The 25827-nt window shown below is 37.7% G+C and overlaps 1 protein-coding gene and 1 long non-coding RNA gene across 6 annotated transcripts; one reads left to right on the forward strand and one right to left on the reverse strand.

Moving 5' to 3' along the window:
- Window positions 1-11942: 11942 nt before the first annotated feature.
- Window positions 11943-14175, forward strand: LOC141670763 (uncharacterized). Of its 3 annotated transcripts, none has more exons than XM_074476750.1 (3): window positions 11943-12073; window positions 13016-13396; window positions 13464-14175. In XM_074476750.1, the coding sequence occupies exons 1-3, from the start codon at window positions 11954-11956 to the stop codon at window positions 13980-13982; spliced, it is 1020 nt and encodes a 339-aa protein (XP_074332851.1). In that variant the 5' UTR covers window positions 11943-11953; the 3' UTR covers window positions 13983-14175. The 3 variants fall into 3 exon arrangements, with proteins under 3 accessions (XP_074332851.1, XP_074332852.1, XP_074332853.1); XM_074476751.1 differs by having other exon boundaries at window positions 11993-12073; window positions 12989-13396; XM_074476752.1 differs by having other exon boundaries at window positions 12050-12073; window positions 12951-13396.
- An 815-nt stretch (window positions 14176-14990) lies between these two features.
- On the reverse strand, window positions 14991-17818 carry LOC141675206 (uncharacterized). Of its 3 annotated transcripts, none has more exons than XR_012555941.1 (3): window positions 17644-17818; window positions 15331-17519; window positions 14991-15238 (listed from the first exon to the last, which is right to left on the reverse strand). It is a non-coding gene; the product is annotated as an uncharacterized LOC141675206 (long non-coding RNA). The 3 variants fall into 3 exon arrangements; XR_012555939.1 differs by having other exon boundaries at window positions 15331-16193; window positions 17480-17815; XR_012555938.1 differs by having other exon boundaries at window positions 15331-17818.
- Window positions 17819-25827: the final 8009 nt, after the last annotated feature.

The following is a 25827-nucleotide window of genomic DNA, read 5'->3' on the forward strand; positions in this document are numbered from 1 at the left end:
CATGGGAGGGCTACTGAGATGCTTCTTTATGTTCTGAAAGGCTTCCTCACATTCTTCGGTCCACTTAAAGTTCCTCCCCACTCCTTTGATTGCTTTGAAGAACTCTTGGCATTTATCGGAGGATTTTGAGACGAAGCGGTTTAAGGCAGCCACTCGTCCCGTTAAGCTTTGAACATCCTTCACCCGTCGAGGGGATCTCATCTCGAGTAGGGCTTGTATCTTGGCTGGGTTGGCCTCAATGCCTCTATGGTTGACAATAAATCCCAAAAACTTCCCCGATTCAACCCCAAACACGCATTTCTGGGGGTTGAGTTTCATTCTGTACTCCCTTAGGATCTGGAACATTTCTGCCAGGTGGCGGACATGATCCCTCGCTTCTTTCGATTTCACCAGCATGTCGTCTACATAGGCCTCCATAGTCTTCCCCAATTGATGTTTGAACATCTTATTCACCAGCCTCTGATAGGTTGCCCCCGCATTAAGGAGCCCGAAGGGCATCCCGATGTAACAGTAAAGGCCCCGATCAGTAATAAAGGAGGTGTGCTCCTGATCTGGCCCATACATGGGGATTTGGTTATATCCCGAATAAGCATCCATAAAACTAAGCAGCGCGTGCCCAGCCGTGGAATCCACCAGCTGGTCGATTCGGGGTAGAGGAAAGCTGTCCTTCGGGCAAGCTTTGTTCAGGTCGGTGAAGTCTACACATGTCCTCCACTTGCCATTGGGCTTCTTGACAAGCACAGGGTTGGCCAGCCACACGGGGTAGAAGGCTTCTCTCACAAGTCCTGCCTCCATTAATCTATCCACTTCTTCTCTGAGGGCCTCTGCCCTCTCTCCACTAATCGGCCGTCTCTTTTGCCTAACCCCCTTCTTTTTCGGGTCCAGGTTGAGCCGGTGGCACATGACATTTGGGTCAATCCCTATCATATCGGAGTGTGACCATGCAAAGACATCCAAATTCTCCCTTAGGAAGCGGGCTAGATCCTCTCTCAAGTTAGGACTTAGGTTAGAGCCTATTCTGAGTACCTTGGAGGGATCATTTGGGTCTACCAAGATCGGGATTGTGTCCTCTGCGGCCCCGGCCCTCTCGACCATTGAGGGCATTCTTGGGTCTAGATCTGCTTGAGCCTCGCTAGTTTTTTCCATTCCCGTGATTGCCAAACCTTCCGTATCCTTGAGCTCGGTTTGGTGAGCTTGGGTCGGGTTTATCAAGCGTTCAGAGGTCGCAGTTACAGTTCGAGTGATTCTGTCGGGTGGGTCCATAGTGGTTGTTTCTTTGTGTGCCCACTTCTCTCTCCTAAGTGTTGCAGTGATTTGTTCTGGGCTCTCTTCTTCATCACTTGCTTCTTCTACAATCCCCTCTTGTATCAACATGATGGGCTGAGATGCTTCCATTAGTAAGGCCCCTGGGCGTGGTTCCACCTGAATTCCCATGTGCTCGAAGTAGTTCTCGGGCAACTCCTCAATTGAAATCAAATTACAAGTCTCGTGGCCCTCAGGACGTATTCTTTTCCTGCCCTCTGCCTCTTCCATGGGGATGTCGCACTCACCTACTTCAGCTGTCTCCCTTGAGGCATTTCTTGACTCGGCCGCTTTGAGTGCCTGGTTGTAGCAGACCCTGGATTCGTATTGACAGCTCTTCAAGATGCCTACCCCCGTGGGGGTTGGGAATTTTATCGTCATATGATGGATCGAGGTCACCATCCTCATTGCCCTCATAAGGGGTCTGCCCACTATAACATTGTAGGCACAAGGCTGGTCTACGACTGTAAACATAGCGATCTGGGTGGCCACATGAGGCTCCTCTCCTATGGTCACCGGGAGTCGAATTGTCCCTTTCACTCCGATCGAGTCTCCCGTGAACCCGTACAGGTGCCCACCTGTTGAGGTTAATTCTCTATCCAATAATCCCAGTTTTTTGTAGGCATCATAAGTCAAAACATCAGCCGAGCTCCCGGTGTCCACCATTGCTCGGTGAACATTCACCGTCCCAATCTTCATTTTTATGACTAGGGCATCGGTATGAGGATAATGCACCCATTTTGCATCATTCTCTTTAAACACGATATCATCGACCTCCCTTTCAAAGAGTTCCGGGAGCCTTTGGCTTAGATGATTGACGTTGGTGAGCGGCTTGTCCTTTGCTTCCCGGGCATATCTGTCCATCGCCTTCCGGCTGTCTCCACCAATGTGAGACCCGCCTAGAATAATATGAATACTACCAGCCCGAGGGACCCTTTCTTTGTCTTCTGGGGGTGGAGGAGGGACGGTATGATAATCCGTCCTGTGTCTTCGAACCTCCTTGACAACCCACTCCGTAAGCTTCCCTTGTCTAATCAAAGTCTCGATCTCATCCTTTAGTTGTCTACAATCAGCGGTATCGTGTCCGGTGGCCTCATGGTATGCACAATACTTCGAAGTGTCTCTTTTATTGTAGTCTGTGAGAGGAATTGCCTTCCTGAATACCCCCTTCCCCACATATGTAGCATATATGTGGTCGATAGAGGCTACCAGAGGGGTGTGTGTCTGCCATTTACTTGTATAAGGCCTTCCCGAATCTTTAGTGGTCTCTTTGCCACGGGCAGACTTTTTCGGGCTCGAACTACGCCGATACGTCTTCCTCCTTTCATCAGGGCTTGAGGATCGGTCCCTCTTCTCTCGATAGCTTTCGCTGATTTTCAGCTCTCTCATCGATTTCTCTACCCTCTTGAAGGGTTCGGCTTGCTCATAGAACTCGGCCAAGGTCCTCGGCTCACTCGCTTGGAGGCTCTTCCAAAATTTTGATCCTTCTTTCAGCCCTGCTATCAAGAAATTTTTGATGGTCTCCTCACTGGCTCCTCTCACCTTCGGGACCTCGGCGTTGAACCGACGAAAGTATTCTGCCAAGGGCTCCCCCTCCCTTTGCTTGATGTTGGCTAACGTGGCCACAGGAGGCGAATAGTGGAGGGTCGACTGAAATTGTCTGACGAACAAGTCCTCCAATTGCCTCCACGTTCTTATGCTAGCCGGTCCCAACTTGGAGAACCATTGTTGGGCACTACCTCTGAGTGATGCCGCGAAGAGTCTGCAACGGGTCATCTCCGGCACCTGATAGACTTCCATCTCAGTGTTAAATTGAATAAGGTACTCCGCCGGGTCGGCTTCGCCGTTGAATAGAAGGTCGGGGTTGTGCCTAAACACCCGAGGTAGGGGGGATGATCGGATAGCAGTCGTAAACGGAGAGGGGGCAGCCGAGGCAGGGGGCCCTCTCTTCTCTTGCTCCATCTCATCTAAGATCCTTCTCAGGTCCCTTACTCTAACAACTTCTCCTTCTCTGTCACCACCCGCATTACTCGAATGGTGTGAGCCCTGAGGTCGTTCGCGGCGTCCCCCTTCCCCAGCTCGGTCCGACGACTCCTCTTCACGATTGTATCTGCGTCTATGTCGCTCCTCCCTCCTGGGTGAGGTGTGTTGACGTCTTTCCGGAGGGGTCGTTGCCCGTTCCCTTTTCGAGCCTCTTTTATCCACGGGCTCTTTCTCTTCTCTCTCCTTCTTACAATTCTCCAATTTGAGCCTGAGGTCATGCTCGCTTAGCTTTCTACCCACTCGGTCTAGCACGCTAGTTGACCTTGCCTCAGATGAAGCTGGCTTCGGCCCCGATCTCGTAGAGATCTGGCTGCCCCGCTCATCATGGCCTTGGGGTATATCTTCCTTTTCGCGTGATGTCTCTTTCTTCTGTTTGGTCTCGGTTGCCACATCATCAAAATCGTGGATCAGCTTCTTCTGAGGGCCTTTGCCCTTCCAGCTATGCTGTGAGACCTTGAGGCGGCGCGCCTTACGCTTGGCGTTCCGGACCGAGCTTCTTTCTACCTTTGACATTCGGGCGTTGATCTGATTCATCTGATCGGCCAGCCCTTCTAGATACGTCATCACAGCCTGCCCGTCCACGGTTGCAATTGGTGGAGGTGGCGCCTGATTCTCTGGGGGCGTGTGTTCGAAAGTAGGGTCCTTCTTGCCTCCGCTCCCTGGTGTCGTCGCTTGCTTGCTTTCTTTGATCATCTTTCTCCCTAAGATGAACGATTCCCCTCCTTCTAGCGCCAAATGTTATAGGGAGAATTTCGTATAACAATGTTGTGGAGGTTAATGGGCGGAACAAAGATCAAGGACGGTGTTTGAAGGCGAAGGAAGGTTGTTTGGTGGTGGCTGAGCTTGTATGTGGACTCCTTAAGAAAGAATAGGGTTTGTTATTCTCTGTCAAGTGTCGACTCATGTCTCATACAAGTGCCTACGTACCCTATTTATAGGGATCAAGCCTCACGTAGTTCTTGGGGAACAAGTCACGTAGGCTAGGGTTAGGACTCTTCAGCCCGTGTAGCCAAGTCCACGATAAAGTCAGGCCTTCAGCCAATTAGTCACATAAATCTCGATCGGCTCCACACGCTTCCTACAATCTCGCGGCATCTCCGCAATCCTTCCCGTGATTGTAGGAACAACCCGTGTCGATCCCGAAATCTACGAGCAACTCAGTCATCTATGAGTCACTTTCCATGTTGTACACAAAGTCTTTCGATGCGGCCCGACCTGGTCACCTCGGCCCGCACCGCCTTCAAACAATAAATATAATCTTACCTCTGTTTCTATAAGATGTGGGCTCATGAGCTCAGCCCGCGTATGGGCAGCTAAGCCCACCTCGCATGAAGGCACCTGAGCCCACCTCGCGTGGGCACAACCGAGCTCGGCTCGCATATGAGAGCCCAAATGACAAATATGAGCTCACCTTACATGTGTGAGCCCAGCTCGCATGTCCTCACTTGAGCCCAGCTCGCATGTTTGAGCCCAGCTCTCATATCACGAGCCCAGCTCTCATGTCATGAGCCCAGCTCGCATGTAAACTCAGCTCGCATGTTACGAGCCCAGCCCGCATGTGAACCCAGCTCGCATGTTGCGAGCCCAGCCCGCATGTGCTGGCCCAAGTCATATAAATCCATGGTTCTAGCCCACACACAAGAGTCCAGCTATTTAATGCACCCACAGGGACCTGTTTAGGGCCCATGGCCGAAAGCGGGCATAACAACTACCCCCCAAAATTCCTGGTCGCATCTTGAGGCTAGGTATTTTCTAATCTTTTTATGACCTCGCAAGTGTGAGCCCACCAGGCCGCACCAAGCCGCCTCGCGTGTCTCGCCTCGCATGCCTTTCATCTTTGCATTCATTTTGACAGCCGTTGGACAGCTGGCGTGGGGATTCGTGTCATCTTATGAGATGACTACACGTGTCGCCTCCTCCTTTCTCTCTCCTATCCCCTATAAATATGTGAGATTCCAATTCATTTCTCACATTTCCAAGAACACTTCCTGAATTGCTGCTCAATTTGCTCAAGGATCTACCACGGCGAAGATTATCATTTCAACAAGAACCGTCTACCGGCGGCGATATTCTCCGGGACCAGATTCATCAGGATCTTCATACACGTCTCCCACAGGTACTCTTCGATTCGAGCCCGTTTTTTATTCATGCTTTATTCACGCACACCATGCGAGCACACACCACCTGTTCGATGCGAGTTCACACACAACCACAACGCGCGATGCGAGTCCTTTTGCTCGTTTAGATACTTAGGTGCGATCCCGTGTGAGATGTGAGGACACTTAGGTGCGATCCCATAAAACTAAGAGCCTATGTAGACGACCTTGTGGCTGTTAACCACAAGGTCGGAGGTACGACCCCTCCTTCTAGCGCCAAATGTTATATGGAGAATTTCGTATAACAATGTTGTGGAGGTTAATGGGCGGAACAAAGATCAAGGACGGTGTTTGAAGGCGAAGGAAGGTTGTTTGGTGGTGGCTGAGCTTGTATGTGGACTCCTTAAGAAAGAATAGGGTTTGTTATTCTCTGTCAAGTGTCGACTCATGTCTCATACAAGTGCCTACGTACCCTATTTATAGGGATCAAGCCTCACGTAGTTCTTGGGGAACAAGTCACGTAGGCTAGGGTTAGGACTCTTCAGCCCGTGTAGCCAAGTCCACGATAAAGTCAGGCCTTCAGCCAATTAGTCACATAAATCTCGATCGGCTCCACACGCTTCCTACAATCTCGCGGCATCTCCGCAATCCTTCCCGTGATTGTAGGAACAACCCGTGTCGATCCCGAAATCTACGAGCAACTCAGTCATCTATGAGTCACTTTCCATGTTGTACACAAAGTCTTTCGATGCGGCCCGGCCTGGTCACCTCGGCCCGCACCGCCTTCAAACAATAAATATAATCTTACCTCTGTTTCTATAAGATGTGGGCTCATGAGCTCAGCCCGCGTATGGGCAGCTAAGCCCACCTCGCATGAAGGCACCTGAGCCCACCTCGCGTGGGCACAACCGAGCTCGGCTCGCATATGAGAGCCCAAATGACAAATATGAGCTCACCTTACATGTGTGAGCCCAGCTCGCATGTCCTCACTTGAGCCCAGCTCGCATGTTTGAGCCCAGCTCTCATATCACGAGCCCAGCTCTCATGTCATGAGCCCAGCTCGCATGTAAACTCAGCTCGCATGTTACGAGCCCAGCCCGCATGTGAACCCAGCTCGCATGTTGCGAGCCCAGCCCGCATGTGCTGGCCCAAGTCATATAAATCCATGGTTCTAGCCCACACACAAGAGTCCAGCTATTTAATGCACCCACAGGGACCTGTTTAGGGCCCATGGCCGAAAGCGGGCATAACACCTGGGTTTTACTTTCTGAAGGCAACAACATCCCTTCTTCTTTCAATGAAGTACAGAAAAGCTTATGTGCATTAGGAACGGGGTATGAAAAGATACACACATGCTCGAATAATTGTCTCTTATATCGTGGCGATTTTGATGAAGATGAGACTACTTGTCGCGTATGTAAGGCCTCTAGATGGAAATTGATCAAGAAAGGAGATAAACTTGAAGGGGACCTTGCTAAGGTTCTATGGTATTTCCCGTCGATACAAATATTACAAAATTTATTCAATACACCTCATATTGTTAAGAACATGACGTGGCATGACACCGAGCGACAATAGGATGGTAAAATGAGGCATCCAGCTGATTAAAAAAATGGAAGGATAGCGACCAAAAGTTGCCTGATTTTGCATCAAAAGCTATAAACCTTCGATTAAGTTTATCTTTCGATGGTTTAGGGTTTAGTCAAGTTGGCCTCTTTTGCTATCAATTTATAACCTTCCTCCATGATTTTATATGAAGAGAAGGTATATTATGCTCTGCTTATTAATATTAAAATCGATAGAGGTTGTTAATGATATCGACGTGTTCCTTCAACAACTAATAGAAGATCTGCAAGAGTTGTGGCGCCAAATGTACGACGCTTATAAGAAAGGGTATTTCATGCTTAGGGACATTTTATTATGGACAATAAGTGATTATCCACCCTTAGGGAACTTGTCAGGAAATGTAATTAAAGGGTATAATGTGTGTACTATTTATATTGATGGAACAAAAGCTACTAGGCTGGTTAATTACCGTAAGACGGTGACTATGAGGCATCGAAGATGATTGCCCCGTCATCATTCATATAGAAGGTGGCATTCGGATTTTGATAACATTGTGGAGAAGGGGGTTGCCCCAGTTTTGATTATACTGTGAAAATCTGCTTGGAACTTTACTAAATATTTCGGGAAAGACAAAAGATAGGGAGTTTTTCTGTCTTGATATGGCTGAAATGTGAATAAGAACGGAGCTGAGACCAAGAATCCTAGAAAGAAAAATAAAGGTACTGGTGGCGTAATGGAACTTAATGCATGTAGAAAAAATAGTTTGCTCATCATTTCTTAAAATGATGTTGGCAGATGGATTTTGTTCAAATATCAAGAATCTTGTAAACATGGAAAATCTTCGGCTTGTTGGAATGAAATCTCATGATTGTCATACGATATTTTATCATTTGCTTCCAATCTCAATTCATCCAGTACTATTGAAATATGTTAGGTGCACAATTATTATTTTTGCCTTTTCTTCAACGCAATTTGCAGTAAAGTGATTGATGTAGACAAGTTGTAAAAAATGCAAGTGAGTTAGTGGAAATATTGTGCCATCTCAAAAAGCACTTTCCCCTTCCATTATTTGATGTAATGATCCATCTCTCAGTTCATCTCGTGAGAGAGGTGAAATTTTGTGGGCCAATATTCCTTCATTGGATGTATCCCTTTTGGAGAGATATCTAAAGGCATTTAAAGGATATATACGGAACCCGGCTCATCCCGAAGGTTGTATTGCTTAGTGTTTGGTAAATTTTGAAAACTCTACCGTAGGAGTGTCACAAAATACAAAGTATGGGCTTAAAACAAGACCTCTATCTGGTGCGACATTGATGAAGCCGAGCGACGAGGACTTGCATGTAGCACATTTGTGTTTTCTCGAGTATACAAATGACATTAGGCCATATTTTAAGTAAGTTACTGACATTTAAGTTTGTGTTATTTCATTATTTTGTGCACTTTGATTAATATACTAAATAAATTGATTTTTCTCGTAGTAAGCATATGGCATCTTTGAGGACAAGATACCAACAACATCAAAATGAAGAAGTATGGCTTAAAAACAAGAAAAATGCAGAATTTCATAAATGGTTCAGGAAAAAGGTATACTTGTTATTTGAATAAAAACATCATACATAGGCCTAGTTTATATTTTCACAGTAAATGTATTTGTTATTTGTTTATTCAAGCAAACATGGTTTTTTTATAGAAAATAATATTTTTTTAAAAAAATTGATTATGATGGTTAAAAAATAAAACAAATGAATTTGAAAATATCCAAGAACACATTTAGTCTCATAATTAATTTGAATATGAAAATATAATTAATCTTAATAAATTTATTTTAAATAAATTGAATCATAATTGTTGGATGACCATAATAATGTACTTGAGGAGATAAGGTGCATTGCTCAAGGGCCCAACAAGAATTTCCGTACATTAAGCGGATATAGAATCAATGGTGTTATGTATATCACGAAAGAGCGTGATAACACTCGACAAGTTCAGTGTAGTGGTGTTTGTGTCGTTGAAGACACAATGCTTGTGGAGGGTAAGGAGATGAATATTAAACATACTTCACATAATTACTATGGAGTTATAAAAGTATATGGGAGTTACACTACAATAAATTTAGAATACCAATTTTTCATTGTAATTGGGTAGATATGAACCAGGGGATTAAGGTAGATAATTTGGGATATAAAATTGTTAATTTGAACAAATTAGGATCGGTAAATGATCCTTTCGTGCTATGGAAACATGTTAAGCTAGTTTGTTACATTAATGATCCTCTTGAAAAATAATGGTATGTCATGTTGAAATTAGCGAAAAAGAACTATTATGAATAATGTGATGATGAAAATGATTGATAAGTAGAAATAAAACTTGAGACTGAGCTATACGTGCCAATGTTTCCCATTGTTGACGACCTTCATCAGGAAAAAGCTAGTTATATGAGGGATGAGGTTGAATAGATTCAAATCCCATGATGATTATTATTACCTTCTTTTAAGTTAAGTTATCGAGAAAATGACCCCAGCATGAGTACACCTCCCTCCTTTTTATCATTTATTTATTCATAATATCTTTTTTTATTTCTCGAATTATTAATTTTCAAAATTTGTATTTTAATTAATTCATGTCAATAACGAGTACTTTTCTAATATATATGAATGTAGCAGTTTTTCTATTAATTTTTATAAATGAATTATCACACCGGAATTTTCCATTTTCTAATCTATCGCTATGTTTTTTCTTGATTGTTTGGAATGTCTGGCATTCATAGGTTGGATTAAGTATCATATAATTATAGGAAAGTACTAGTGATGGGCCATAAACCCTATTAATCTTAAATATTTGTAACCATGTTCAGTTTTTTTTATAATTTTCTTTTAGTGACCAATGTGATGATTGAGCCATATTGCATTATTTTGCATTTTTGCCCATTTTCATGGAAAAACCTATTTCTTTGCGTTATTGGTTGTATAGGGACATTCTTAATTAAAATAGTTGGCCACTTGTCAAGGATTTAGTGGGAATTATGGATCGATTAAGGTGTTCAATATATGATAGGGTGCCTCATATGTGCCGATAAATTGTTTCATCAATATATGATAGGCTGCTTCATCTCTGCCAATAAATTGTTACATTTTTTTCCTCATTTCTGGAAGCTTTATATGGTATCATAAGAGCTCAATTAGATTTTATCTTTTTCAGTCAATTATCTTGTCAAATTGGAATATAATTTGGTTTGTTAATTATCCAATTGAAATTAGTTGTTGACTTGAGGAAATATTCTGATATGCCAACTTAATTCAGGTTTTTTTGCTGGTCTATATTGGTTGGATGATTTTTTATTAACTAGTCATTGGTTGGATTCTTTTCCATTATTTTTTTGGGGATTTGACATCTACCAATCAATTTTTCTTTTTAACACTTCTCAAAATGTATTTAACCATCTTTTACCTTGAGTTTAGAAAATAGGCAAGAAGAACCAAACCATTACTTATTAGAGTTTCCAACAAGGTTTTTTCATCTCTAAACATTTTCTATTATTTGACAGATGAAGAAATTAAATTGGTGAGTTGTTAACCTCTTGGGGAAGATAAAATTAAGATACGAAAAAGAATGAAAAAAAATCATTTTAAATCATAACCTCTAAAAGTATATCTTTAATGTGTTGTTAGACATCATTAAAAAATCAGTGCTATATATGCACAATTGTTTGATGAATCATAAAAGGGTAATCATAAACACTTGTCTAAATTACAAAACATAAACACCAAAATCATTATCTTAAGCTGATAAAAGGTTGTTATTTAACAACGTTTTAGGGTGTTTTAGGGTGTTGTCTTACCAATCTAAGACAATAGACCAACTGTTGTATTATTCCATAGGAGGACACAACAAAGACAATAATTTATAAATGGATAGGTTACAATTTATAACTGTTTTTTTTTTGGAAAATCATTTCACTATTGTTGTATTTTTTTAGGACAAGATTATTTTTTTAAGCCTTGTCCGTGTAGGTTTTAACACAGGGCCAGTGCTTTTACTTAGAATATATATCAGGTTGTACATACATCATTTTTGTATGTAAACATTAGAAAAATGTAAACATACGTACTAATGTGTTTACTTCATATTGATATTCTTAAACTGGGTACATGAAAGATATTTAAAGAAAAACTACCTAAATATATGCAACAATTTCCTATTAAATCTCCACCACTCCTCTCACTTGAAACTACTCCTAAAATAACTCAACTGATATTGCACGACTTGATCAAACTGCTACTAACATGCAACACAAAATCACTCAGTTAACTTCCTAGACTACATAAATTATATACAAATATTATTGTCTACAAATAAGTTTTAGATTAAATCCCAACAGTCAGTGAGTGATTGAAAATATGTTGTGGTGATGGTCTGAGTTGCAGCTTCCTCCTGGCTAGTGTTAATTATATATTGCTCTTTTAAAAGCTTATAAACTCTAGATTATTAAATTTTGAGAAAGATAGTGGAGAATTTAAAATTGGATTATGACAAGATTGATATTTGTGAAAATGATTGTCTATTATTATAGATTAGACTAGTTAAATTTGATAAACACAAATTAGCATTCTTGTTAATATAAAAATAATTAATGTGGAATAAAAATATATATCTTCATATGTAATATGTTTTATACATTATTACATTATCATATTAACATTCAAACACTAAACCTTTTTATTGGTATGCTCTTTTTTATTAAAATATTATTTCAATTTAAATTTGTTTTACTATTTTAATTTATATAGATATCGAGAACCTACTTATGTGACAAAGTAAAATATTAAAATGAAACAATAACATAACAATTCTAAAAAATTATGCATGCATATAGCATCCTATTAAATTTTTATTGTATTTCAAACAATATTCTGTAATTATTTTACTATACAAAATTTTAGTACATGGCTATATTTTTTTCCCTAATTAAGTCCGCAGCTAGCTCCATGTATATAAGTGGTACTTGGATACATGAAACAATTAAGCGCCGCATCAATTTTAGGGTTTACTTTACATTTGTTCAGGTATCTTGCTTTTTCTATCTCCATCTTCTTTACTAGCGATTGTATGGTATGAATAAAACTGAAGTACAGTCTAGATTTCTTTGTTATTGATTATTAGATGTCAATCTTTACATGTATATGTCATGTTTCTCAATGGTCTTCGTCCTTGTACAAGTGTATATATGTAATTAGTTACATTTGTGTTCATATATATATACATATTTACATTTATTTTTTTACTTTGTGTTTTCATTAGGTGTTTATATATGATAGGTAAAACAAATTCTATAAAGTTCTGTTTGTTTATGTTCAGATGTGTATGGAAATTAGATATCCCTTGAAGTAATAACGTGCAATAATTTTAATTGTTCTAATATACTTCTGTAAGTGGAGAAATTTTTGTTCACGACATTGTGTCTCGGATCTGTACTGCAACTTTATATCTCTGAGTATGATTAGAAGTATTTAGGAGTTGTAATTGACTATTTGATTAATTGAAAATTGTTAGAATGCAATATTTGATAGATGTTTATATTTTTTAATTGTTAATTCACTTTTTAGGCCTAGTCCCCCAATTTTCCAAGAGCCTCTACCACCAAATACATATCTCTACCTACTAGGAAGCATGAGTCCAGGTTAAGGGTACCTTGACAGTGTGTATGAGGATACGAAATTGGGGTGTGGGGATTTATCCTTATAACTGGTAGTGAATCATTTGTATCCTATCATTTCCTCCCACTCCCATGTGCAGTTATCTGAATGGAGGAGTGAAGGAGAATTAATGGCTAAAGAATTTTTTTTATTATCTCATTGAAATTTTCTTCTACTTTATTTGATGTTCTTGACTTGCATTTCTCCATTGCCTCATGTGTTTTTTACTATAATCTGAATTTTCAAGTATTCATGTGTGCCAATGCTTATGCTTCATCTCTGAAGAAACTTTTTGGTGCTTTCCAAACAAAGTGTATGAGGTCAAATGACTGGTCAAGATCAGTTATGTTCCAAGAGGAAAAAGCCGAGTTCGCTGCTCCTCAAAATGCTATGGATGCAGTCAATAAAGTTATTGAGGCCTTTGAGGATGTTCCGGAGCTCGATGAGAAGCGTCATTCAAAGAGAATAATGACAATTGGAACAAAGCATCCTAAAACAATGGAGACAAATATTGAAAAAGGTTCTGGTGATAAGGGAAAAGGTCCAAAGAAGAGCTTAGTCCGGGTTGGAAACCATTCTGTTAAACAACTGACGAATATTATGTCTGAGATTCCAACTGATGAGGATTGGACTAGGATGGAAGAATCTGGGTTGAATTCTGTCGTGCAACGAGTTGCTGAGCATTGGGGCCATGTGAGTTTTACCTTCATTATTTGTGTGTCGTTTTATATGATTTTTTCCTAATACAGACTACTTTCAGCTTGGATCTTATATGTCAGGGGCTATTTCTATAACTTTTGAGGATCTGAAGCGGGCTAATGCTGAGATAAAGGAGAAAGAAGACCATGTTAATGAGTTGATTTCTGAGTTAGGAGAGCTAAAGACTCAGTATACTACGAAGGAGTCTAGTATGCAGATAAAGCTAAAAGAAGAGGGGGACCGAGCAGACAAGGCGGAAAAGGAGTCCACAGATCTACGTTCCGAGCTCTTTGTCTTGAAGAAGAAGCTTTATGAGGAGAAACATGAAGAAGCCATTATTGCTGAATTCAAGAAATCATCTGAGTATGGTCGGGCTATTGCTGATGATGTCGCTTTGGATATCCTTCGTTCTTGGATAGTGGCTGAAAAAGATATTAAGACCAATGTGAACGCCAACTCGGACAGTTTTGTGGAAGAGTTCCTAGCTGCCAAAACTGCAATTGAGCAAGGAAAGGGAGAACCTACCCCATTCGATGGTCAGAGTCCCAGCTTCCTTCCGGCTCTAACAAAATTCAGATAATTCATTATTTATTATTATTCTTGCTTTGAGGTCATTCCCTTCTGTTATGAAATTATTTACGTTTTACTTTACTGTAATTCGAGTTGATCTCTTGTCTTCAACTCAGAAGCGGACCTTCACCTCGATCGACTAAGACAAAAAGAGCCCACCCATTCTTGCTTGTGTTAATTATATGTTGCTCTCTTAAAAATCACCTTTTTGTTATTTTCCTAATTATTTTCTTTTAATTGTTTGCCTTCAAAAAATTCTTTAAGTGGTACTTGCTTTTATTGTTTTCCATGTCCAGGTAGGCATCAAGGTCGGAACTAGTTTGTAATTTGCTTTATAAAAGGCGATAATTTTAGCTTTGAAGTTGTGCCGAGTCCGACTAGGTAATTAACCTAGGACTAGTTAAAACCTAGAAAATATATTAAGACCAATCCCAATGCCAATTGATCTCAATTCCAAAACCAATCCCTATGCATATCCACCGGTGTACCATAATTGTGATGCACGTCGTTGACGATGTGGTTGTTGTCGAGACTGCGTTATTCATTTTTTCTCACCATGTAAAGTCCATATCGTATAGATTCAAAAAATCCGGAAGCATACAAGTAAAAATTTATAGTAACAAAAATTTCCCACCTGTTATTTAAAATTTAATGTCATTTGTCAAACCAAACCTTTTTGCTGAATCTAAAAATTCTTCTACATCATTTTAATACTCTCCCGTTCATGTAATGTGATCACTTTTCATAAGGCGAAACATCTAATCACGATTTAATTTTTATGTTACCTTAGAGTTTTAAAATATTTTTAAAAAGTTGGCCCCACGGTAGGACCCACTAGCTGATGTGGCAAGTGTGGGGCCCACAGGTGAGCCCCACAGTGCTGAGTTATCTTGATGACGTGGGAAGTGCACCGATAGAAACTAAGGTAACACTCTGAAAAGCTGTTGTAATATTATAACTAACCTAATGAAAAGTTTTAAACATATTATGGTAATAATTGAGGAGGCTATTGTAACACTTTAGCAAAAAAATTGAAATGCTTATTCTATAAACTCAAGAATCCCAATTATTCAATTTCATAACTGCAAAATTATGCATCCAACCCAAACATTAAACATCGAAATATACAGCAAAATTGAACGTCCAAACTAACGATAATCACTACTGGTATGTCTCTGAAAGATGACTCTTTTATTTTTTGAGCAGATCATAGCCTGTTATTCCAGGCATAAAGTAGTCTGCTATAATAAGATTCACTACCATTTCCTGAAATCAAGAAGACCAAGTTTTAACAATTCCAGAAGTGCATATAACTGAGCCCTTTTGAAGTTGCAGCTTTAAACAAATAAAATGAGTACCTGTTGATCTATTGGAGATCATCTTCATGCAATCCAAGAAATTCTAAAGATTTACTACCATAATCAACTTCTGTAGAATGCCATAAAAAATTATCAGAACCAAAAAATCTAAACTAGTGATAAAAATCTAATCTTTTCTATTTAACTTGGTAGCAATACCAATTCTAATGTAAAGTACCTTAGAAAGATGAAGTTATGAGAAGCCTTTCAATAAGCTTTCTATCAATGATGATGTCATCAATAACTAAAACATAAAACTCGGTCTCTGTAGCTAATCCTATTTCAGGAATATAGGATTCAAGATTGGTAATAAAATTGTACAAGTTGGAAAGAAACTAAGGCTAGTTATAAGATGTTTGCTTGTTTTGTTTGGTTGAGCTGAAATAATGGAATGAAAGATAAATAGAAGGGCTTATGTACTAAATAAAATGCACCCAACGAAATCCACAACACACAAAGCAAAATCTGACCAAATTTTAACCAACCTATCGTCACTAGTATTTATCAAATAATGTTCACACTTTTTTAAATTATAAAAATAAAAAATCATGTGCACTTAACCATATCTTCTATTTTTTGGCATTTACTTAACCATATCTTGATTAACCATATCTTACTCAGCAAGTTTGAGTGATTAGGGGTAGAGTGCCAGAAAACTTATTATTTCCAAGAAACCTGACAACTTACAAACCAAAACATGCTTCAGTTCAACATATATTAGTGCAAGGTAGAACTCAACAATCTACTACAGATCATGTGACCAAAAATGAATAAGTTGGAGATGTGTAATACAAGAATTGAAGTAAACTCAAATTATATAGTGATTTGGAATCCGTCCACTGAAACTGTTGAAGCTTAAATCACTGGAAAAGAATAAAATAAGAAACATTAATTAAAAGATAAAGTTGTTCACGAGTATTCATGTGCACATATGTGATATGATTTGAACATCAATAAAATTTTTTATGGTTTAATAAATCAAGGTATTTTCATGTTATCTATTGACAAAATTTGATACACTTTCGCAGTTTTTGTATTTGGAAGCCGAGTGGAACATCCTAAGAAAAACAAGACAAGTATGAGCAGAAGTAAAGGGTCTCATGGATATTTGGAGGTAGTGAAAACATGAATGAGTTGCAGGACAAAAGAAAAGGGGTCAGGGTCAGGTGCATGAGACAAAAAGGAGTCATTGCCCTATGGATGAACTCCTAGGATTACTGTCATGCAATAAAAACCCCATTCACATATGCACCTACATAGAGTTTAATGTTTATGGAGTAAAAGACATAGTAGTGAATTGCCACCGGAGTGACACAAAGCAAAATTCAAATTGGGGCTTCGTTTAACATATCCATAGGACTTTCTCGTTCAAATAACAAACAAAGAGTTACAATAAGAAAGAGGGACATATATATATGCAGATTAACATAAATCTAGGTAGAAACTTGAGGATGTCATATGGTCATACATGCAGATTAATATAAGTTCCAGTATAATTATGTATAGAGGATTAACAGTAAGTGTACAAAGAACCGGAAACCACACTGTGTTAAAATTGGAACTTTTTCATCTCTAAAAATGAAACAGCAAACTAGAAAATGAGTTATTACTTTCTCATATTCTAATACATTAAAAGATAAATGATCATTAGACGAAAAATGCAAAATTACTAACCTTTTAGTGGAGCTGATATTTCTTCTTATTTCATATTCCATGGATATTACAAGGTGTAAAGAAAAATATGATGTAACAAAATAATAAATTTTAAGAAGTTAAAACATAGGGAGAAAAATACAACCCAAATTATATGTAAATAGTTAAAACCCTAATTGAAATTTATTGAATAATCAAAGTTCTGATTGAAAAACCAAAGTCTAGATTAAATCCAAAAAATACAAAAGCACGCAACTGCAAACATATACAAAAACACACAAACAAGAGCACAAGCAATAGCGTACAGGGAGAGAGGCAGAGAGAGATAGAGAGAAAGAGAGACATATAGAGGAAGAAAGAGACAAAGAGAGACAGAGGGAGAGAAACACGGAGAGAGACAAAGAGAGAGGGGAGAGAGAGAAGCTAAACACACAACTGCGCCGGCACACACAAGCACACAAAACCCAAATAAATCAATGCCCTAGATAAAAAGTACCTTAAAAAATGCCTTCACTTACAAACCCAAACACGAGCACCTGAAATCAAAGAGATAGAGAGCGATTAGATAAATAATTGAAGGTTAAAAGTCCTAATTGAAGCACGGAAACCCCGATCCCCAATTTAATTGAACTCTAATTAAAAAAGAAAATCCCTATTTACTTCCTGAGGATTGAAAATGGTGACGACTCAAAGTTAAAGTGGAGGGATACTGATAGTAATAGAGAGAGTTTAGTGAGAGAGAGGTTAACTAGAGAGAAGTGAGAGAGAGATATATATAATTTGATTGTGTGAATTGTGAGAAAGTGCGAGAGAGTCGATGAGTGTATCGGAAAAATTTTAAATAGTCTGAAATATTGGGCGGCTAGAGCCCAATAATTTTGCGGCTTTTCAACCCAAAACAACTTGCGGCTCTATCCAAACCTTTCTATATTTTTTATATTTATATTTTATTTTTTATTAGTATTTTTATAATAAAAGGTTAAAAAGTTATTTTAATAAAAAATTATTTACTTACATATATTTTAATACAAATATAATTCATATATTTAAAATATTTCATATTATATATTTTTAGAAATTATATATGAGTGCTTATATTAAAATTCTTGTAAAATTAATTTAAAGTAATATTAAGGCTTAAAAATTATTATATTTATATTTTGGAACTCTAAGCTAACATTTTTACAAATATGTTACAAGTTTCAACACTTTATAACTATTATAACATCCGGTTTTTGGCTAAGGTAACACAAAATGTACAATATTATATTAGAGTATAAGTAGCATAGCTAAGGTAATATATTCGGGTTACATTTCTCGAGATTGGATTGCCATAGATCATATATGGTGTAGTGACAACAATAAAAAAATTGAATATAGAACAATGAGATTAAATAACTTAAAATGGGATTAATACATTTCAAATGATGAGATTGTTGAAAAAAATTCTTCTTTTTGTTTTTGTTCTTCCTTATCTTTATTTTCTTTTTCTTAAATTTTTATCTTATCTTCAATACATTAACACCACACCAGAATAAGGCAAAAAGATGGTGGGTCCATTTCTAAATGTACACATTTTTTACCAAAATTGGTGCGGAAAACCTTTGAGCTTGAGGACCTCTTTTTTTATCAATATCGGTAGGAAAAAACATTGAATTATTAATTATATTCCAAAATTGAAAAAATAATATTTATTTGGATTATACATGGGCTGGTCATAGTGAGGATGGGGTCATATCAATATAAATGTATCATCACTTCCTACCAATATCGGTAGCTTTTATGATTTTACCAAATCTGGTAGGAAATATCTCTAAAATGAATAATTTGAAATTAAAGTTTAATTGATTTAAAAACATGAGAGCTGATGACATGGATGGTGGGCCCTTTTTGATATCTTTTTTGATCAAAGGGTACCAATATTAGTAGGAACTGATCTTCCTACCAATATTGGTAGGATTTGGTGCTTGCGTGTACAAGATCTGGGCCCCAACGGGACCAATTTCTACCAGAATTCTCTTTGGTATGAAATAATAGAGCAACTCCTACAAGAATTCACTGATAGAAATATCTTGGTAGGAAACGACCATTTTTCTTGTAGTGAAGGCTTGTTTAACAAATCTTGAATTCAAAATTAGGACTCAAACTCTATTTTTATCTCATTTATACAAGCAATTGCATGTCAAGATTATAATATATTATGCATCATATTAACCCATTAAGCAATTGAATAATTGAGTCAAACCAATTACATAAACTTGGTTATGAAAGAAACATATTAAAGTAAGATGATAGCTCATTTGGAACATGTCACCAAAAAATCATTTTTTATATTAAGAAATGAATGGAGTTTGTTGCAGCTCATATTAAGGGTGTGATGAGGGTACTTTGTAGTTCTCTTCAAAATTTGTGTTGGTAATATTCATATATAAACTAGGAAAAAAAATATAAATCTGTGTCATGAGTTGGACACTCTAATTTAGAACACTCCGGTTCTTTGTACAAAATAATTGACCTCTAAAATATTTAGTTCCAGTTAAATTCTTTCTTGCATCAATCAAATTAGTTATTACAAAAAAGGTGCACCATGAGTAGCCCTTTATTAGGTTTGCAAAAAAAAATAGTGATCATTGCCTGAATTTGAGACAACTGAGAAAAAGTCAATGTTAGTTGTCATACTTGATAGTTACATTGTACTTTCTGCTTTAAAATTGGAAGTTTAGTTTATGTAGCTACTTCTATTGCAGATCTCCCATTGTATTTATGGATTGCCCTAAAAAGAGGGAAGGTTTCAATAGTTTCATTGCACATATCACCTTGATCATTTCAGACCGGTGTGTTGTTTTACTCAATAGACATTCACGAGCACACAAGAAAAGTTCTTTAGACTCTGTTTATCTTCTGATGCTATATGAATTTGAACAACGAGGAATTCTCACCATTAATAAATCATGATGACTTATCGTTACTAAGAACTGCACATGTATGGAAAGTAGTATATATGTGTTAGGTAATGAATACAATATATAGGGGGGGTGAATGTATTTTTTACAATTTTAAAGGCTTTTTGATTTTCTTTACCTTGCTGATCAAAGCACACAATATTATGGTAACTCAAATAAAGACAATGCACACAATATTTCAAAACTCACTTAATTTTTATAAAAATCAAGCTAGTGTTTTGCTACAAATTCTGGGTTCTTTGTAAGAACTCAGCTTTTTTCTTAAGAGAGTTACAAGAAAAACTAGATCTGTTTGATACAATTAAAAGCAAAGGACAAGTGTTTACTTTATAGATTAGTAAAATACTGGGTTACACGACATGCAAAGAAATGTACTAAACCCTACTTTAAGTTATCTCTAAAGCGTTCTATTTTTGGCCTCGCAAATCTCTGGATATCCTGTTAAATTGTGAAACTCTTTTTTCAGATAATCTTGGCCTTGATCTTGGACTCTTCAAGCTGCTTTTGTAGACTTTTCTGCATTCTGTACTTGAACTTCATTCGAGAGTTCCAGTTTGTTGTATAGAGAACTGACATCTTGAAAAGTATAATAGATTATCGAGATCTCTTAGTTCTCTATATGTGTTTTTGGATTGTCAAGGTCTCTTGAATCGTCATCAGTCAACCTTGATTTTCGAGGTCTCCAAATTTCTACATATAGAATTGACTTGTCGATATCTCTGAGATCTCTATATGAATTTTGACTTGTAGATATCTCTGAGATCTCTAGTGATACTTTGACTTGTCGATATCTCCAATCTTCATATTTCGGTTAGATATATTTGATAATATCATGGTTAATATGATTTATGTTTAGTTTTTAGATCTTACTTAAACAGAGTTCCCATACTGAGACCATCTGAATATCCCATATGGAAGGTGAGGATGACCATGTTCCTGGAAACAACAGATCAAGAATATCTTGATAGAATCAAGGAAGGGCCTCACAAACCAACCAAGCTCGCTGTTGTAGTTGCAGGTGAAGCAGCAAAGACCGTACCAAAGGAGAAGAGTGATTATACTGCTGAAGATATCGCATCAATTGCTAAGGATACAAAGGTATGACACTTACTGCATAGTGCCATTGATAATGTAATGTCAAACAGGGTAATTAACTGTAAGACTGCTAAGGAGATATGGGATGCTCTGGAAACAAGGTGTCAGGAAACTGATACAATTAAGAAGAACAGGAAGACAATACTCACTCAAGAGTTTGAACACTTTGACTCAAAGGTAAATGAGACATTGACTGATTTATATGATAGATTTGTCAAACTCTTGAATGATTTGTCATTGGTTGATAAGGAGTATGATCTTGAAGATTCAAACCATAAATTCCTGTTAGCTCTTCCTGAATGCTGGGATTTGAAGGCAACAACAATAAGAGACAACTACAATCTTGATGAAACAACTCTTGATGAAATTTATGGAATGCTCAAGACTCATGAACTTGAGATGAAACAAAGAAGTAAGAGGAAATGAGGAAAGTCAAGGATAGTTGCTCTTAAGGCTGAAGAAGAATCCCCCAAGGCAGCTACCTCAAGGAAAGACAAGGGTAAAGCTCTTTTCACAAAGTCTGATAGTGAGTCATCAAGTTATGAAAGTGATGATGACTCAGATTCTGAAAGCTTGCCTGAGACTGATGCTGATGAGGAGATGATGAAGTTATGTGCTCTTATGGTGAAAGTTATCACAAAGATTGCATACAGGAAGTTCAGGAAGGGAAAGAAGTTTTCCAGGAAAGGCACAAGTTCTGATAAGAAGAATTTCAGAAGATTTGAGGGCAGAGGACAAAAGTCTGATAGAGGAGATTATACCAATGTCAAATGCTATAACCGTGGTGAGAAAGGCCTCATATCTCCTGATTGCAAGAAAGTGAAGGGTGACAAAGGCAAGGCTCTTGTCACAAAGAAGAAAAGCTGGACAGACACCTCAGACTCTGAAAGTGAGGAGAACTATGCTTTGATGGCAAATGCTGATAAAGAAAGTGCGGAGAGCAGTTCTGAAGCTGCTGAAACAAAGGTACCTCAGACTACTTATGCTTTTCTTACTGATGATATTAATGAGTTGAGAAGATATCTTAAAACCATGTTTGTTAGTTATAGAGATTAAACTTTAACATGTGAAAGATTAACTTCTGAAAATCTTGCTTTTAAGAAAAAAAATGATTTCTTAGAAAAAGAGTTAGTTATGTTCCATCAAACTCAGAAGGATAGAGATGATGCTTTTTATGATAGGGATGAAGTGCTAAAAATGAATGAATCTCTAAAAACTGAGTTAGTAAAGGAAAAAGAGATTATCAGGACTTAGACTAACTCTGGCAGAACAACTCAAAATTTGCTAAGTAGTGAAAATTGGAAAGAGGGCTTAGGTTATAGAGAGGATAAGAATGATAAAGGAACTATAGAAATTAAGCCTATTGTTGTTAAGCAAAAACCAAAGTTAAAACCTGTTAAGTTTGTAACTGTAAAGTCTGATAATGAGCAATCGGAAGTTAAAGAGGGATTAACTTCTGACAAACTAAAACAGGAAAAGACAGCTGAAGTAAACATAGGCTTAATGATAAAGAAGCAGCTTAAGCATAAGCTTAAATATTTTAAGAATGCAAACAAGGTAATATCACCTAGGAAAAATAGGAATGGAAAGGAAGGTGTGAATAAAAGCAATGATTATAAGCCTATTCCTGATGCTCCTAGGAAAACATGTCATAACTGTGGAAGTTCTAACCATCTGGCTTCTTTTTGCAGGAAGAATAAGAATATAAACTCTTTACCTTCAAAGTCAGGGGTTAAGAGTCAGTCTGTTAGATATAAGCCATAATATCCTTGTTTGCATTGTGGTAGTTTATGGCATTCCATTTATACTTGTAAGGAATATCATAGTTTGTACTATGATTATTATCAAATAAAACCTTCTTTAAAGAAAGTTTCCATTGTTCCTTCTAGTGTAAATTCTGATTCAAAGTCTGATACTGTAAATTCTGATAAGAAAAATGTTAACATAAACTCTGATGCTAAATTCGCTGCAAAAGTTAACAAACTTGATAAGGCCAAAAGATCCAAGCAAGTCTGGGTCCTTAAAACTAATCATTAGTGGTCTTTGTGATTGCAGGGTAACATGAAAAATATCCTAGTCCTGGACAGTGGATGTTCAGGACATATGACTGGAAATAAAGCCCTGCTATCAGACTTTGTGGAGAAAGTTGGCCCAAGTGTTTCTTATGGAGATGACAACATTGGAAAAACATTGGGATATGGAAATATCAATCTTGGGAATGTCATCATTAATGAAGTAGCTCTGGTCTCAGGACTTAAACACAATCTGCTGAGTATAAGTCAAATCTGTGACAGAGGTTATCATGTTGATTTCTTTGAAGAACACTGTGAAGTTGTGAGTAAATGTAAAAGCAAAGTTGTTCTGAAAGGATACAGGCCTGGTAACATTTATGAAGCTAAGCTTTCAACAAGTACTGATGGTTCTGCAATCTGTCTGATGAGTAGAGCATCAATTGAAGAAAGCTGAAATTGGCACAAGAAACTTTCTCATTTAAATTTCAACAATATAAATGAACTAGTCAAGAAAGATCTTGTGAGAGGACTGCCAAAATCAGTATTTGCTCCTGATGGTCTTTGTGATTCTTGTCAGAAGGCCAAACAAAGAAACTCTTCATTCAAGAGCAAGACTGAATCATCAACTCTTGAGCCTTATCATCTACTACATGTTGATTTATTTGGTCCAGTGAATGTCATGTCTATTGCAAAGAAGAAATATGCGTTGGTCATAGTGGATGAGTTCACCAGATACACATGGGTGTATTTCTTGCACACAAAAAGTGAAACTGCATCTATCTTGATTGATCATGTCAAACATCTGGATAAATTGGTCAAAGATTCTGTGAAAAACATAAGGAGTGATAATGGCACTGAGTTCAAGAATTTGATAATGGAAGAGTTCTGCAAAAACCATGGAATTAAGCTGGAATTTTCTGCTCCTGGAACTCCACAGCAAAATGGAGTTGTTGAAAGGAAGAATAGAACTCTCATTGAAGCTGCACGTACAATGCTTGAAGAAGCAAAGCTTCCAACCTATTTCTGGGCTGAAGCTGTGCAGACTGCTTGTTTTACTCAAAATGCAACACTCATTAAAAAGCAAGGAAAAACACCATATGAGATGGTGAAGAAAAAGAAGCCAAATCTGAAGTACTTTCATGTATTTGGATGCAAGTGTTTTGTTCTTAAGACTCATCCTGAACAGCTATCCAAATTTGATCTAAAAGCTGATGAAGGAATTTTTGTTGGATATCCAATTTCCACAAAAGCCTTCAGAGTCTATAATTTGAGAACAAGAGTGGTCATGGAATCTATCAATATCTCCTTTGATGACAAGAAGATTACTGAACTTGAAGATTTTATTGATCATGATCAGCTGAGATTTGAAAATGAAGACTCAAATTCTGATACTGAAAATCCTGACAATCTAAGTCCTGATAATGCCAACTCTGATGGATTAGACTCTGATGTTATTGAAACTGTGGTGACTACGTCAAAGAAATATGTACCTATGCAGGGGGAGGATACTCAAGATCTTACCACATCTCAAGAAGCATCAGAACATACATATGGCTCTTCAAGTTCTGATTCGTCAAGTTCTGATAAGCCAAGTTCTGATAGTTCTGAAAATCTAAATTCTGAAGAATCCAACTAAAAGAGCATAGTTTCAGGGGGAGCATCAGAAAATGAAGTTGAAGACAACATGGATCATGGGGGAGCATCCAGTTCTAGAGAAAACCTTCCATCTGCAAGGAAGTGGACTAAATTACATACACCTAATTTGATAATTGGAAATCCTGATGTAGGTGTCAAAACTAGAACAGACTTTGTAAGAAGTTTGCCAAACTGATGCAGTCAAGGTATCAGATGAGTATGATGGGGGAACTTAGCTATTTTCTGGGCCTTCAAGTCAAGCAGAATGAAAAAGGCACTTTTATTTGTCAAACTAACTACACCAGAAACTTGCTGAAGAAATTCGGAATGCAAGATTGTTTAAGTGCATCCACTCCCATGGCTACTGTAACAAAACTGGATAAGGATACTGGTAAATCAGTAGATATTACTGATTACAGAGGTAATCCAGTTCAACACTCTATGACAAAGCACATCAGCATCAGGTACCACTTCATCAGGGAACATGTGGATGAAGGTACAGTGGAATTGCACTTTGTTCCAACAAATCAACAACTAGCAGATATCTTCACAAAAGCATTGTGTGAAGCTACTTTTACAAGATTGGTAAATGAACTTGGAATGGTTTCAGGTTATTTCTCTAAATCTGCTTAGTTTTGTTCTGATGCATCAGACTTTATGATCAGTATTTACAGAATTTACTCTCCTTGTGTATTCTGTGCTTAATTGAAAAATGTGCTTAAGTACTGACTGTTGTCTGATATATGTTTCTAAACTCTAAAAGTGATATGTCTGTTTGTGTAACTATTCAATCCTATGAGGATAATTGTGCTAGATGCTGACCTAGTAGTCTTCCATAAACAAGGGATCCCATGTAAAAAGTAATTATTTCTATGGAAATCTATTGACACAAGCAAATTCTGATAATTAAGCTTAGCTGAGTTTACTTTGCCTATCTTATTCCTAAGTCACAAACTAGAATATTGCTTCTCATCTGTTAAGTTCTGATGCTAGTAAATCTGTTGAATGTACTAAGTGCTGATAAACCTCACTTATCAAAAGAAAAAGCAAAAGAATCAAGGATTAAAATTCAGGTACTCCTTTGAGATCTAGAGTACAAATGTGGAAGGAACGACCCAAGTGCATTGCTGGTATTAAGT

Source organism: Apium graveolens, chromosome 7 (assembly GCF_009905375.1).
Source record: "Apium graveolens cultivar Ventura chromosome 7, ASM990537v1, whole genome shotgun sequence".
Taxonomy (NCBI): Eukaryota; Viridiplantae; Streptophyta; class Magnoliopsida; order Apiales; family Apiaceae; genus Apium; species Apium graveolens.